The 16,822-nt window shown below is 40.8% G+C and overlaps 1 protein-coding gene and 1 long non-coding RNA gene across 3 annotated transcripts in view; one reads left to right on the top strand and one right to left on the bottom strand.

Moving 5' to 3' along the window:
- LOC133546085 (uncharacterized) overlaps positions 1-16,822 on the top strand; it is a 424,415-nt gene that overhangs the window by 30,977 nt on the left and 376,616 nt on the right. The gene's annotated exons all lie outside the window — the stretch shown is intronic.
- Positions 1-16,822, bottom strand: part of flnbl (filamin B, like) — a 105,245-nt gene that overhangs the window by 8,986 nt on the left and 79,437 nt on the right. Inside the window, exons 34-41 of one of the 2 annotated variants that reach the window (XM_061891820.1) lie at positions 15,040-15,148; positions 11,045-11,185; positions 8,397-8,525; positions 7,729-7,902; positions 5,554-5,712; positions 5,284-5,487; positions 2,436-2,588; positions 2,247-2,369 (exon numbers count right to left, since the gene is read on the bottom strand). In XM_061891820.1, coding sequence (XP_061747804.1) covers positions 2,247-2,369; positions 2,436-2,588; positions 5,284-5,487; positions 5,554-5,712; positions 7,729-7,902; positions 8,397-8,525; positions 11,045-11,185; positions 15,040-15,148 — 1,192 coding nt within the window. The remainder of the gene's footprint in view (positions 1-2,246; positions 2,370-2,435; positions 2,589-5,283; positions 5,488-5,553; positions 5,713-7,728; positions 7,903-8,396; positions 8,526-11,044; positions 11,186-15,039; positions 15,149-16,822) is intronic. The other variant, XM_061891829.1, reaches the window with a different exon arrangement.

Genomic DNA, 16,822 nt, shown 5'->3' with positions numbered 1-16,822 from the left:
AGACGGTCTAGCTCCATCTTACCATGTGACTGTGGTTTTACTACCTAGGTCTAAAAGACTAGACGGTCTAGTTCCATCTTACCATGTGACTGTGGTTTTACTACTTAGGTCTAAAAGACTAGACAGTCTAGTTCCATCTTACCATGTGACTGTGGTTTTACTACTTAGGTCTAAAAGACTAGACGGTCTAGCTCCATCTTACCATGTGACTGTGGTTTTACTACTTAGGTCTAAAAGACTAGACGGTCTAGTTCCATCTTACCATGTGACTGTGGTTTTACTACTTAGGTCTAAAAGACTAGACGGTCTAGCTCCATCTTACCATGTGATTTGGTTTTACTACTTAGGTCTAAAAGACTAGATGGTCTAGTTCCATCTTACCATGTGATTGTGGTTTTACTACTTAGGTCTAAAAGACTAGATGGTCTAGCTCCATCCTATCCTGCAGACTATATTGCACCACAAGTCCCAGCAAGACATTGCCTTCAAACAACTCCACTTATTAATGATCTCAATTCTCTTCATTGATGCTGGAGTTGACATTTTCCTGAGGGAACTCCAGAAGGAATCAGTAAAGTACCATCTATCTATCTATTGTATCCATCCATCCATCTTATCCATCCATCCATCCATCTATCCATCTTATCCATCCTATCCATCTTTTCCATCCATTGATCAATCTTATCCATCCATCTATCCATCCATCCATCCATTTCATTCATCTTATCCATCCATCCATCCATCCATCCATCCATCCATTTTATTCATCTTATCCATCCATCTATCCATCCCTCTTATCATCCATCTATCCATCTTATACATCCATTTTATCCATCCATCCATTTTATCCATCCATCCATCTTATCCATCCATCTATTCATCTTATCCATCCATCCATTTTATCCATCCATCCATCTATTCATCTTATCCATCCATCTATCCATCCATCTTATACATCCATTTTATCCATCCATCCATCTTATCCATCTATATATCCATCCATCTTATCCATCCATCTATTCATCTTATCCATCCATCCATTTTATCCATCTTATCCATCCATCTTGTCCATCCATCCATCTATTCATCTTATCCATCCATTTTATCCATCTTTCTATCCATCTAATCTTATCCATCTATCTTATCCATCCATCAGTCCATCTTATCCATCCTATACATCTTATCATCCATCTTATCCACCTTATCCATCCTATCCATCAGTTTTATCCATCCTATCCATCCATCTTATCCATTTATCCATCCATCTATCATCTTATCCATCCATCCATTTTATTCATCTTATCCATCCATCCATCTTACCCATCCATCTATCCATCCATCATATCCATCCATCCATCCATTTTATCCATATTATCATCCATCTATCTATCCATCTATCTATCCACCTTATCCATCCATCTATCCATCCATCCATTTCATCCATCTTATCCATCCATCCATCTATCTTATCCATCCATCCCTCCATCTTATACATCCATCTAATCCATCCTATAGATCTTATCTATCCATCTTATCCACCTTATCCATCCATCCATCCATCTATCTTATCCATCTATCCATCCATCCATCTATCATCCATCCATCTTATCTATCCATCTTATCCATCCATCCATTTTATTCAGCTTATCCATCCATCTATCCATCCATTTTATCCATCTTATCCATCCATTTTATCCTTTCATCTATCCATCCATCTTATCCATCCATCTATCTTATCCATCCTATCCATCCATCAGTCCATCTTATCCATCCATCCATCTAATGAAATCCAGAGACAATTCATCCATTATTCTCTCTAACGACCATGAGGCCCTCAATGAAAACCAGTGTAACATTGCTGTTGTAGTTTAGTTACTACTTCTTTCTGTCCATCAAAATGGAAAAGGCATTAAACACAATCTGAGAGATTCTTCAGGGGCGCATTTTGACTTCTAAAAATTGTAAAACAAAAAAACATTTGAGCACCCCCCGACCCCCCTTTTCATGTGGCCCACACCAGCAGGGGGCGCAGCAGAAGCAAGAAGAGACATGAGAGGAAGTACCAGGACAAGCTTGGGAAGATGCAGCTCGCTGGAGAAAGAAGATGATGATGATGAAGCAAGTGGGGAGAAAAAGGTCAGGATAGCAGGAAATGGGAAAAAAAGAAAAATTAGAAAGTAGACAGATGGTGAAAGTGACAATAAAAAGACATTTTAGGAGGAAAAACCTTAAAAAATATTACCCACCTGGTATCTTGAGGCTGAGGTCACAGACGCTGCCCACGCTGGCGACGGGCGCCGCCCTCTGTCTGCGGGTGATGCTCTCCCGGATGCGGCCCTCCCCTGTCACCGGCACCGTGAATGGACTTCCTGTGGGCCCAACACACACACAACACAGGTGAGCTCACCTCCTTGTCGCCATGCTTCCTTCTTTACCTGGCATGTGCTGCTCGGAGAAGCGGATAGAGACGATGTAGTTCCCGGGCTCGGTGGGGCAGTAAGTGACCCGGCACGTCCCGTCCTCGTTGTCCTCGGTCTGGATGTCCACTTTACTGGGACCCTCGATGGCCAGACCCAGCCCGCCGTAGCCTAAAACCACAAGGAGCCCCTTACTTCACACAAAGCAGGGCTCAGCAAGCTTTTTGAAACCAAGACCTACTTCCTGGGTACTGATTCATGCAAAGGGCTACCAGTTTGATACACACTTCAATAAATTGCCAGAAATAACCAATTTGCTTAATTTACCTTTAATAAATAAATGTATATATATATTAAAAAAAAGGGTATTTCTGTCTGTTATTCTGTCATACATTTTTTTCCTTTTACAGAAGGTTTTTTGTAGAGATTAAATAATGAAAAAAACACTTAATTGAACGGTTTAAGAGAGGAGAAAACACGAAAAAAAAAAGAAAATTAAATTTTGAAACATAGTTTATCTTCAATTTCAAGTCTTTAAAATTCAAAATTCAACCGAAAAAAAGAAGAGAAAAACTAGCTAATTTGAATCTTTTTGAAAAAAACTTAACAAAATTATTTATGGAACATCATTAGTAATTTTTCCTGATTAACATTAATTTTTGAATTTTGATGACATGTTTTAAATAGGTTAAAATCCAATCTGCACTTTGTTAGAATATATAACAAATTGGACCAAGCTATATTTCTAACAAAGACAAATCATTATTTCTTCCAGATTTTCCAGAACAATTTTTTTAAAAGAAATTCAAAATACTTTGAAATAAGATTTAAATTTGATTCTACAGATTTTCTAGATTTGCCAGAATTTTTTTTAAAATTTTAATCATAATAAGTTTGAAGAAATATTTCACAAATATTTTTTGTCGAAAAAACAGAAGCTAAAATGAAGAATTAAATTAAAATGTATTTACTATTCTTTACAATAAAAAAAAAAAAATTTACTCTAACATTGATTTAAATTGTCAGAAAAGAAGAGGAAGGAATTTAAAAGGTAAAAAGGTATGTGTTTAAAAATCCTAAAATAATTTTTAACGTTGTATTTTTTCTCTAAAATTGTCTTTCTGAAAGTTATAAGAAGCAAAGTGAAAGAATGAATTAATTTATTTAAACAAGTGAAGACCAAGTCTTTAAAATATTTTCTTGGATTTTCAAATTCTATTTGAGTTTTGTCTCTCTTAGAATTAAAAATGTCGAGCAAAGCGAGACCAGCTTGCTAGTAAATAAATACAATTAAAAAAATAGAGGCAGCTCACTGGTAAGTGCTGCTATTTGAGCTATTTTTAGAACAGGCCAGCGGGCGACTCATCTGGTCCTTACGGGCGACCTGGTGCCCGCGGGCATCAAGTTGGTGACCCCTGCAATACACAAAACTGGACTCTAAGACGCACTTAAAATCTTTTTATTATCTCAAAAATCGACCACTTGCCTTTTAACCCGGTGCGCCTAACATACGTGTCGATTCTGGTTGTGCTTACCGACCTCTAAGCTATTTTATTTGGTACATGGTGTAATGATAAGTGTGACCAGTAGATGGCAGTCAGACATAAGAGATATGTGTGGACTACAATCTTAAAAGTACCAATGCTTGTATCCCGCACACTGGGTGTGGCGAAATTTTTGTGGGAAGCTAGGGGAACAGTGAGTAGCAGTGGTGGCCACGCCCGGGAATCATTTTTGGTGATTTTGACCCCAATTCCAACATTTGATGCTGAGTGCCAAGCAGGGAGGCAATGGGTCCCATTTTTATAGTCTTTGGTATGACTCACAGGAGTTCACGGGGAAGACCCACGACACGTGGGAAGACTATGTCTCCCGACTGGCCTGGGCATGCCTCGGGATCCATGGGAAGAGCTGGACGAAGTGGCTGAGGAAAGGGAAGTCTGGGCTTCCCTGCTTGGGCTGCTGCCCCCGCGACCCGACCTCGGATAAGCGGAAGAAGATGGATGGATAGATAGATAGCTATTAGAGACATAATACCGTATTTCCTTGAATTGCCGCCTGGGCGCTAATTATGCAGTAAATTTAGGCCTGCGCTTATAAATTTGAGTGTGATGTAAAGGATACCATCATGAAAGGCACATTTAATTAAAAAAAATGTTATAATGGTCTTATTTTTACTTATAAATGAAGTCCAGGCGCAGCTCCTTCTGATCAAAAGCATCGATAACTTGTTTATAGAAGTCTTCCTTATCTTTCTTCAGTTTTAAAAGTCTCTCTGTCTTGATGGAGATCTTCCTTTATTACCTCCTGCAGCTACGGTATATTAATAAAACATAGCTGCTTACTGTTCTTTTTAGCATATTCAATAGCTTGGACCTTAAATCCTACTGAATAGCTCTTAATCTTCTTCCCTTTATGCGATTTCAAATGATTGAAATCAGCCTCCTTCATTTTGAAAATGATGACAGGTGAAGTGTCACTCGTGACGTGACGAGTTTGACCCGGTGGAAATTTTTACTTATATGCTAATTATTAGGCGAAACGAGTTTGACCCGGCGGAAATTCGAGAAATGCGCTAATAAAAATAATATTTTGCGAAACGAGTTTGACCCGGCAGTAATTCTAGTCAGGTGCATACTATATACCCGGCGGCAATTCAAGGAAATACGGTATTTGTCATCTGTGCCGACATTACAGGGGACATCATGTCAGTTTGGTCCAACATCAACCACAACTGAAAGTTCTTAAGTGGGGCTTTTAAACGGAGAACAAAATTCTAATATGAGCCTTTTAATGCACTTTATAATCCGGTGTGCCTTTTGTATTAAAAATAGATTTGAATAGATCCGCTATGGTCGCCACTTACCGGCCTCTCGCGTGTCCACGACAAAGCTGGCATCGTTGAAAGTGGCGCCCCCTACAAGGCCGTCGCCGTGAGCTTTGACCCGGCTGGCGTCGCCGATCTCCGACTGCACGATGAGGATGGAAATGGGACTGTTGGGGACGTGGCGGCCGTTCTTCATGATGCTGACGCGGTGCTCGCCCACCTCCCTGGGGATGAAGGAGACACCTGGAGGGGAGGACGGCAGAAAGGTGAGGGCGTGGTCGCAGAGACGTTACAAGGCGAGCGCGTTACCGATGTGGTTGTTGGACATCCTCTTCAGCAGGCAGGGCTCCTCGCGGCCCGACGGCGCCATGATGGTGGCGTTCAGCAGACTGAGGTCCGTCTCGTTGATGTCCAGGAAGAAATCGGCCGCCGAGCCCAGTTTGACCTGAGAGCGGCGTTGTTTGTCCTCTGTGACGCACACAAAATACACACTTGTGTTGGCAAGCAACTGACTGCTGTTGACCTAATACCAATCTTTTGGTATCGGTACCAAATTCAATATTGATACTTTTCCAAATAAAGGGAAGTAGTAAAAATATCAATACTAGCTTAATTCTAACAGTACAATAAACATGTTTCATATTGTGCTCAAACAACAACTTTAGAAGGTTAAAATATAAATGAAAGGGAATTGAACAATTTCCAAAGTTCCATATTACATCTAGTCTGCCATCATCAAGGATTAGCTGAGAAAATAAAAAATCTTTATTGACATTATTTTAAATGCTTCATGATATGTGTTGGCCACTCCTGGTCTGTGCTTTAAGAAAAATACAATTATTAATAAGTCCTAAAAACTAAACTATTTGATTTTAAAGTACACAGAAGACATGTAGCAGGTAAAACACACTTTTGTTATGAAAGTAAAACACAAAGTGTTGCAATTTCTTACAAAATTATGTCATTTCACTTGCACTTGTTGACATATGACGGGCAGATTTAACTCCTCTAATATTTGGCATCAATCCAAGCAGCTGTGTGCGCATCTATCTATGTTACGCATCCACATGTTACGCATCCACATGTTACGTATCCACATGTTACGCATCCACATGTTACGTATCCACATGTTACATATTTACGTATCTACATGTTACCCATCCGCATGTTATGTATCGACATGTTACGTAGTTACGTATCTACATGTTACACATCCGCATGTTACGTATCCACATGTTACGTATCCACATGTTACATATTTAAGTATCTACATGTTACCCATCCGCATGTTATGTATCTACATGTAACGTAGTTACGCATCTACATGTTACGCATCCACATGTTACACATTCACATGTTACACATCCACATGTTACGCATCCACATGTTACGTATCCACGTTACATATTTACGTATCTACATGTTACCCATCCGCATGTTATGTATCTACATGTAACGTAGTTACGTATCTACATGTTACACATCTACATGTTACGCATCCACATGTTACATATCCGCGTATCTGCATGTTACGTATCTACATGTCACGCATACACATGTTACGTATTCACATGTTACATATCCACATGTTACGTATTTAAGTATCTACTTGTTCGCATCCGCATGTTACGCATCCGCATGGTATGTATCCGCATGTTACGCATCCACATGTAACGTATCCACGTTACGTATTTACATATCTAAATGTTACGTCTTTACGTATCTACATATTACGCATCCACATGTTACGCGTCTACATGTTACGCGTCTACATGTTACACATCCACATGTAACGTATCCACATGTTACGTATTTACATATCTAAATGTTACGTCTTTCCATATCTACATCTTACGCATCCACGTTACGCATCCGCATGTTACGCGTCTACATGTTACGCATCCACATGTAACGTATCCACATGTTACGTATCCACAGGTTACATATTTACATATCTAAATGTTACGTCTTCACGTATCTACATCTTACGCATCCGCATGTTACGCATCTGGATGTTACGTATCCACATGTTACGTATTTACGCATCTACTTGTTACGTATTTACATATGTACATGTTACGTATTTACATATCTACATGTTACGTATTTACATGTGCACAACAGAGAAACTGGTTAACTTATGAGTGTCTTTAAGAGAATGTCTAGGTGGTTCTGCATTTCTTTTATTTCTATTTTTATTGGTTTTACCCTTTAAAATAATTTTTATTAATATTTATTTTCATATTGTTGTATTTTTTTATTCAGTCATTAGAGGAGCTAAGGATAATATTGGAATATCGTTTTTAATATTGTTGTGCAGCACTTTGGAAACCTTTATGTTGTTTAAATGTGCTATACGAATAAATTGGATTGGATTGAGACAGGCTAGGGATGGGGAATCAGGCCCAACCAAGTCTGGCACGGTATAAAAAGCCTGGAGTGACCATGGCCTAAACCTGCCATCATTCCTGTGGACACACTGACCAGTGATCTTGGCGGTGAAGGGGCTGCCGGCGATGTGCTTATTGTTGTATTTGACCAGGATGTTGTAGTCTCCCGGCAGCGTGGGCAGGTAGCTGACGCTGCAGGTGCCGTCCTTGTTGTCCACACAGCTGATTTCTGCCTTGGACGGACCCTCGATGGCCAGGTCCAGACCTCCTGGACACATGGACGTCAACGACAGATCTAGTTAATCATTCCATCAATGCACAAATGGATGCAGGAGTGAGTCCTGTGGAACACCCACCGCAAAACGGGAATAACTACCATGTTTCTGTGATAGTGAGTTAATCATGTCAGTCTGGACCAAGGAGGTACACTTTTTAGCAGGCCATATATATACATGTATATTTATAAAAAAAAAAACATATATATATATATATATATATATATTATATATAAAAAAAATATATATATATACATACACATATCAATATACTGTATATATATATATTTATATAGATATGTATATATATATATATATATATATATATATATGTATATATATATATATATATATATGTATATACAGATACATATATATATACACACACACATACATATGTATATATGTATGTTTCAGCACATGCTAATATTTTGCCGGAAAGGTTTTGAAACATTGATCAGTCCTGATGTTTTATGTCCTCCCGCACCTTCTGAGGCGTCCTCCGTGTTGACGGTGAAGGCGGCCGTCTTGTTGGCGACACCGTAGCAGAGACCAGGACCGTAGGCTGTGACGCTCGGACTGCTGCCGTGGTTGACAAAGAACTGAAGAGGAGACTCTGCAGAACACAAGCAAATTGGAAAAAAACTTTTAACCCACAACGCAAAGCAAAACCCACGCTCTTCTGGGCCGGACGTGTGAGATTTTGAAAGTGATGTCATGTTTGGACTGTGATGTGTCAGGATGTGATGTCATCACCTGCTTCCACACAATAATATTCTACATCGAGTCCAGGCCGGCAAGCAGGAGAGATCTTTTTTACACAAACAATCACGTGTAAACATCTTCATCTTCTGCACGCCACATGTTGACTATATACACTGTGTGTGTGTGTATTCTGACTAACCACATGTTGACTACATACACTATGTGTGTGTGTGTGTGTGTGTGTGTGTGTGTGTGTGTGTATTCTGACTAACCACATGTTGACTACATACACTATGTGTGTGTGTGTGTGTGTATTCTGACTAACCACATGTTGACTACATACACTATGTGTGTGTGTGTGTGTGTATTCTGACTAACCACATGTTGACTACATACACTGTGTGTGTGTGTGTGTGTGTATTCTGACTAACCACATGTTGACTACATACACTGTGTGTGTGTGTACTGTGTGTGTGTGTGTGTGTGTATTCTGACTAACCACATGTTGACTAACTATGTGTGTGTGTGTGTGTGTGTATTCTGACTAACCACATGTTGACTAACTATGTGTGTGTGTGTGTGTGTGTGTATTCTGACTAACCACATGTTGACTACATACACTTGTGTGTGTGTGTGTGTCCGTGTGTAGTCTGACTAACCACATGTTAATTACATGCAGTGTGTGTGTGTGGGCGTGTGTATTCTGACTAAGCACATGTTAACTACATGCAGTGTGTGTGTGTGTATTCTGACTATGCACATGTTGACTACATACACTGTGTGTGTGTGTGTGTGTGTGTATTCTGACTATGCACATGTTGACTACATACACTGTGTGTGTGTGTGTCTGTGTGTGTGTATTCTGACTAACCACATGTTGACTACATACACTATGTGTGTGTGTGTGTGTATTCTGACTAACCACATGTTGACTACATACACTATGTGTGTGTGTGTGTGTGTGTGTGTGTGTGTATTCTGACTAACCACATGTTGACTACATACACTGTGTGCGTGTGTGTGTGTGTGTGTATTCTGACTAACCACATGTTGACTACATACAATATGTGTGTGTGTGTGTCCGTGTGTGTATTCTGACTAAGCACATGTTGACTATATTCACTATGTGTGTGTGTGTGTGTATTTTGACTAACTGCATGTTGACTACATACACTATCTGTGTGTGTGTGTGTGTGTCTGTGTATTCTGACTAACCACATGTTGACTACATACACTATGTGTGTGTGTGTGTGTGTCCGTGTGTGTATTCTGACTAACCACATGTTGACTACATACACTATGTGTGTGTGTGTGTGTGTCCGTGTGTGTATTCTGACTAACCACATGTTGACTACATACACTGTGTGTGTGTGTGTGTGTGTATTCTGACTAACCACATGTTGACTACATACACTATCTGTGTGTGTGTGTCCGTGTGTGTATTCTGACTAACCACATGTTGACTACATACACTGTGTGTGTGTGTGTGTATTCTGACTAACCACATGTTGACTACATACACTATCTGTGTGTGTGTGTGTCTGTGTGTATTCTGACTAACCACATGTTGACTACATACACTATGTGTGTGTGTGTGTCCGTGTGTGTATTCTGACTAACCACATGTTGACTACATACACTGTGTGTGTGTGTGTGTGTATTCTGACTAACTGCATGTTGACTACATACGGTGTGTGTGTGTGTGTGTGTGTGTGTGTATTCTGACTTTCACAGTATCATGTTAGACCCGCTCGACATCCATTGCTTTCGGTCCCCTAGAGGGGGGGGGGGGTTGCCCACATCTGAGGTCCTCTCCAAGGTTTCTCATAGTCAGCATTGTCACTGGCGTCCCACTGGATGTGAATTCTCCCTGCCCACTGGGTGTGAGTTTTCCTTGCCCTTTTGTGGGTTCTTCCGAGGATGTTGTAGTCGTAATGATTTGTGCAGTCCTTGGAGACATTTGTGATTTGGGGCTATATAAATAAACATTGATTGATTGACTAACTGCATGTTGACTACATACGGTGTGTGTCTGTGTCCGTGTGTATTCTGACTAACCGCATGTTGACTACATACAGTGTGTGTGTGTGTGTAGTTTGACTAACCACATGTTAATCACATGCAGTGTGTGTGTGTTCGTGTGTATTCTAACTAAGCACATGTTGACTACATACATAATGTGTGTGTATTCTAAGCACATGTTGACTACATACAGTGTGTGTGTGTGTGTCCGGCCAGTGAATTAGGGAAAGCTTGCCAGTAACAGCAGTAAATAGTTGTTGTGGTGCTGCAGCAGCAGGTATGTGTGTGCATGTGTGTGTGTGCGTGCGTGTGCGGCCAGTGAATCAGGGAAAGCTTGGCAATAACAGCAGTGAATAGTTGGGGTTGTTGTTGTTGTGCTGCAGCAGGTGTGTGTGTGTGTGTGCACACCTGGAATGTGCGTGCCGTTGTATTTGATGTGCATCTGGTGCAGGCCGGCCTCGGTGGGCGAGTACTGCACTGTCACTGTGCCGTCCATGTTGTCTGTGATGTGAGGCTGGGTGGACTTCCCTGAAGGTGTCAGCACCTCCCCTGAAAGTAGAGTCATGTCTTTAGTGCGGGGGTCCCCAAAACTGAAGAGTCATGCTTTAGTGCAGGGGTCCCCAAACTTATTATGCATATATATGTACATATACACACCTATATAGACACATTATTATACATGTATATATATATATGTATAATATATATATATATATGTATATACATATACATACATACATACATACATATACACATTTATATATATATATACACAAAAATACATATACACATTTATATATACACACACACATACATATACATAGATACACACACATATATATATATATATATACACACACACATATATATATATATATATATACATACATATATATATATATTTACACACACATTTACATATACATACTGTACACATACATACATATATACACATATATATACACATACATATATATATATATACACACATATATTTACATATATATATATATATATATATATACCTATACCTATATACATACATATATTATACATATACACACCACACACACACACACACACACAGTTTCGAATCAATACATCTAACTTCAAAATGTGTACTTTGCACACAATAGATTGCATGTGTAGTTAGTCCTCCTTCAGTCCACTACATTCCAGCACTGCAGGTTTGCTCCACAGCTGTTATCATTTCAAGTTAGTCCCTCGCCAAGATGGCGACTATGGAGTTTGGCAAGTATCCATCACTTTACACTAATAACCTCAGGCATTTCCATCATCCAGGCACGGACAATGTACTACAACGTATGCCCTTAATACTGTCATATTATCAATATTTATTTTAAAACTGAAAATACCTTCTAACCTTCTTTCTGTTAAAACATGTCAGATAGGACAAATAATAAAAAGCTAAACTGCTGAGGATTGTTTTATTATCAAAGGCTGTTTGAATAAGGTTAATTATTATCAGAATAAAATCCTCCCTGAAAACAAAGAAAAAGCTTCTGGTGAGCTGATTTTTTATTTATTTTTTTAAAGGCCCTTTGTTCTTCCAACCATTGAGCACTTCAAACATCCAGATGGACTCGATTATAAAAACATACACAATCATTTACCAAAGTATTTCCTCATGTCAGCAACACAAATGGCAAACAGATGTTTGGGAAGCTGCAAGGTCTTCTGTGAGCATCATCAGAGTGACCAAAACATTCATCACTACCTTCAATGCTGCTCCACACTGTGTATACACCACGGTCTCAGAATATTACAATGTCGCCATAAAGTCCTGTATTTTCTGTAACGCAACTAAAAATATGAAAATGTCTCACATTCTGGATTCGTTACTCATCAACTGAAATATTGCTAGCCTTTTATTATTTGAATATTGCTGATTATGGCATACAGCTTAAGAAAACTCAAAAATCCCATCTCAAAAAATTTGAATATTTAGTCAGACCAAATAAATAAATAAAAGATTTATAAGTGTAATGGATGCCCAGGATGCTTCAATCAGCCTGTGGCATTGCTGAGGTGTTATGGATGCCCAGGATGCTTCAATCAGCCTGTGGCATTGCTGAAGTGTTATGGATGCCCAGGATGCTTCAATCAGCCTGTGGCATTGCTGAAGTGTTATGGATGCCCAGGATGCTTCAATCAGCCTGTGGCATTGCTGAAGTGTTATGGATGCCCAGGATGCTTCAATCGGCCTGTGGCATTGCTGAAGTGTTATGGATGCCCAGGATGCTTCGATCAGCCTGTGGCAGTGCTGAAGTGTTATGGATGCCCAGGATGCTTCAATCAGCTTGTGGCATTGCTGAAGTGTAATGGATGCCCAGGATGCTTCAATCAGCCTGTGGCATTGCTGAGGTGTTATGGATGCCCAGGATGCTTCAATCAGCCTGTGGCATTGCTGAGGTGTTATGGATGCCCAGGATGCTTCAATCAGCCTGTGGCATTGCTGAAGTGTTATGGATGCCCAGGATGCTTCAATCAGCCTGTGGCATTGCTGAAGTGTTATGGATGCCCAGGATGCTTCAATCAGCCTGTGGCATTGCTGAAGTGTTATGGATGCCCAGGATGCTTCAATCGGCCTGTGGCATTGCTGAAGTGTTATGGATGCCCAGGATGCTTCAATCAGCCTGTGGCATTGCTGAAGTGTTATGGATGCCCACGATGCTTCAATCAGCCTGTGGCATTGCTGAAGTGTTATGGATGCCCAGGATGCTTCAATCGGCCTGTGGCATTGCTGAAGTGTTATGGATGCCCAGGATGCTTCGATCAGCCTGTGGCAGTGCTGAAGTGTTATGGATGCCCAGGATGCTTCAATCAGCCTGTGGCATTGCTGAAGTGTAATGGATGCCCAGGATGCTTCAATCAGCCTGTGGCATTGCTGAGGTGTTATGGATGCCCAGGATGCTTCAATCAGCCTGTGGCATTGCTGAGGTGTTATGGATGCCCAGGATGCTTCAATCAGCCTGTGGCATTGCTGAGGTGTTATGGGTGCCCAGGATGCTTCAATCAGCCTGTGGCATTGCTGAAGTGTTATGGATGCCCAGGATGCTTCAATCAGCCTGTGGCATTGATGAAGTGTTATGGATGCCCAGGATGCTTCAATCAACCTGTGGCATTGCTGACGTGTTATGGATGCCCAGGATGCTTCAATCAGCCTGTGGCATTGCTGAAGTGTTATTGATGCCCAGGATGCTTCAATCAGCCAGTGGCATTGCTGAAGTGTTATGGATGCCCAGGATGCTTCAATCAGCCTGTGGCATTGCTGAGGTGTTATGGATGCCCAGGATGCTTCAGCTTTAGCTAATTTGCATTATTGGGTCTGGTGTCTTTCAGCTTCTTCACAATCCCCCACGTATTCTCTATGGGGTTCAGGTCAGGGGCAGGCCATTTAAGGACAGGCAGGGTTTGGTGCTAGCGGGGTGTATAATATAGCCAGGAATAGTCACGGATGCATGGGATTATGGGTAATTGTCATGTTGCGTTTAAAATGGGTTACAGTGCGGATGTTCTCCCGAAATGTGTTTGTCATTCTTGTTTGGTGTGGGTTCACAGTGTGGCGCATATTAGCAAGAGTGTTAAAGTTGTTTATATCACAACCTTCAGTGTAACCTGTATGGCTGTTGAACAACTATGCCTTGTAGTCGTGTACGTGTACCTGTGGTAGCCACATACATGTTACTGGGGTGGCAAGCGGTCTGTACATGTTGTAGAAGGTGTCAAAGGCAATGTCTACATAGCACGCCCTTATTGTTGTTCTCTGAGTGACCACCAGCAGATAGTCGCGAGAATGGTTGCAGTTCCCATTGTCTTCTTTATTTTGTGAAACAGGTAAAATGGCTCTTTGATTGGTAAAGTTTTCCGACCCCTGCTCTAGCGCCTTGACTTCCAAATTATGTTAGATCCACTATGGACTGGACTCTCACTATTATGTTAGATCCACTATGGACTGGACTCTCACTATTATGTTAGATCCACTATGGACTGGACTCTCACTATTATGTTAGATCCACTATGGACTGGACTCTCACTATTATGTTAGATCCACTTTGGACTGGACTCTAACACTATTATGTAAGATCCACTATGGACTGGACTCTCACTATTATGTTAGATCCACTATGGACTGGACTCTCTCACTATTATGTTAGATCCACTATGGACTGGACTCTCATTATTATGTTAGATCCACTATGGACTGGACTCTCACTATTATGTTAGATCCACTATGGACTGGACTCTCACTATTATGTTAGATCCACTATGTTTATTTGAAAGATCCAATGACCCAAACACGTGGCGAGCTTGTCAACAACAAGCAGTGGCCGCACATGACTGGACCAGCGATCATTGGGAAAACATGGAGTGTCTCTCACCGGTGATTTGTCCCCTCTGGACGGAGAAAGGTATGACCAGGTCAAAAGATCTGAAGCTGCCTCCGTTTACGCTGTCACTGACCACCTCATAGTGGTCTGAGGTCGCCTGCTGGAGACAAGACAGGAGCTAATCAGTGGCCATCGCTAAAAAGGTCACTTCTAGACTCGGACTTAGATTGGTCACGTCTAGTCTCGGACTTATATTGGTCACATCTAGTCTCGGGCTTGGTCACAACTAGTCTCGGACTTAGATTGGTCCAACCTAGTCTTAGTATGGTCATATCACATCTAGTCTCGAACTTAGATTGTTGGCCACGTCTAGTCTTGGACTTAGATTAGTCTCATCTAGTCTCGGACTTAGACTGGTCACGTCTAGTCTTGGACTTAGATTCGTCAAATCTAGTCTTAGATTGGTCATATCACATCTAGTCCCGGACTTAGATTGGTCATATCACATCTAGTCTCGGACTTGGTTGTTGGTCACGTCTAGTCTTACATTGGTCATATCACATCTAGTCTCGGACTTAGATTGGTCTTGTCTAGTCTTGGACTTAGATGGTCTCATCTAGTCTCGGACTTAGATTGGTCTCATCTAGTGTCGGGCTTGGTCACAACTAGTCTTGGACTTAGATTGGTCTCATTTAGTCTCGGACTTAGATTTGTCACATCTAGTCTCGGACTTGGTTGTTGGTCACGTCTAGTCTTACATTGGTCATATCACATCTAGTCTCGGACTTAGATTGGTCTTGTCTAGTCTTGGACTTAGATGTTCTCATCTAGTCTCGGACTTAGATTGGTCTCATCTAGTCTCGGGCTTGGTCACAACTAGTCTTGGACTTAAATTGGTCTCATTTAGTCTCGGACTTAGATTTGTCACATCTAGTCTCGGACTTGGATTTGTCACATCTGCTCTCGGACTTGGATTGGTCTCAGACTTAGTCACAACTAGTCTCGGACTTAGATTGGTCACATCTAGTCTCGGACTTAGATTGGTCACATCTAGTCTCGGACTTAGATTGGTCACATCTAGTCTCGGACTTAGATTGGTCACATCTAGTCTCGGACTTAGATTGGTCACATCTAGTCTCGGACTTAGATTGGTCACATCTAGTCTCGGACTTAGATTGGTCACATCTAGTCTCGGACTTAGATTGGTCACATCTAGTCTCGGACTTAGATTGGTCACATCTAGTCTCTGACTTAGATTGGTCACATCTAGTCTCGGACTTAGATTGGTCACATCTAGTCTCGGACTTAGATTGGTCACATCTAGTCTCGGACTTAGATTGGTCACATCTAGTCTCGGACTTAGATTGGTCACATCTAGTCTCGGACTTAGATTGGTCACATCTAGTCTCGGACTTAGATTGGTCACATCTAGTCTCGGACTTAGATTGGTCACGTATAGTCTCGGACTTAGATTGGTCACGTCTAGTCTCGGACTTAGATTGGTCACGTCTAGTCTCGGACTTAGATTGGTCACGTCTAGTCTCGGACTTAGATTGGTCTCGTCTAGTCTCGGACTTAGATTGGTCTCGTCTAGTCTCATATACATAGGTTATATATACACATACATACACTATATATATATATATATATATATATATATATATATATATATATATATATATGTAATTCAGCAGCATGTGTCCTGATGAAGACCAGAAGGCGGGCTCACATTACACCAGTTTTAAAATCTCTGCATTAACTCCCCGTGTGTGTCAGGATCAATTTTAAGGTTTTTCTTAGGGTTTATAAATGTTCTTTTTTTAATGGTAATGGA

Source organism: Nerophis ophidion, linkage group LG02, assembly GCF_033978795.1.
Source record: "Nerophis ophidion isolate RoL-2023_Sa linkage group LG02, RoL_Noph_v1.0, whole genome shotgun sequence".
NCBI lineage: Eukaryota > Metazoa > Chordata > Actinopteri > Syngnathiformes > Syngnathidae > Nerophis > Nerophis ophidion.
Note: the sequence above shows the minus strand (reverse complement) of the source record. Positions and strands in the feature narration are given on the sequence as shown.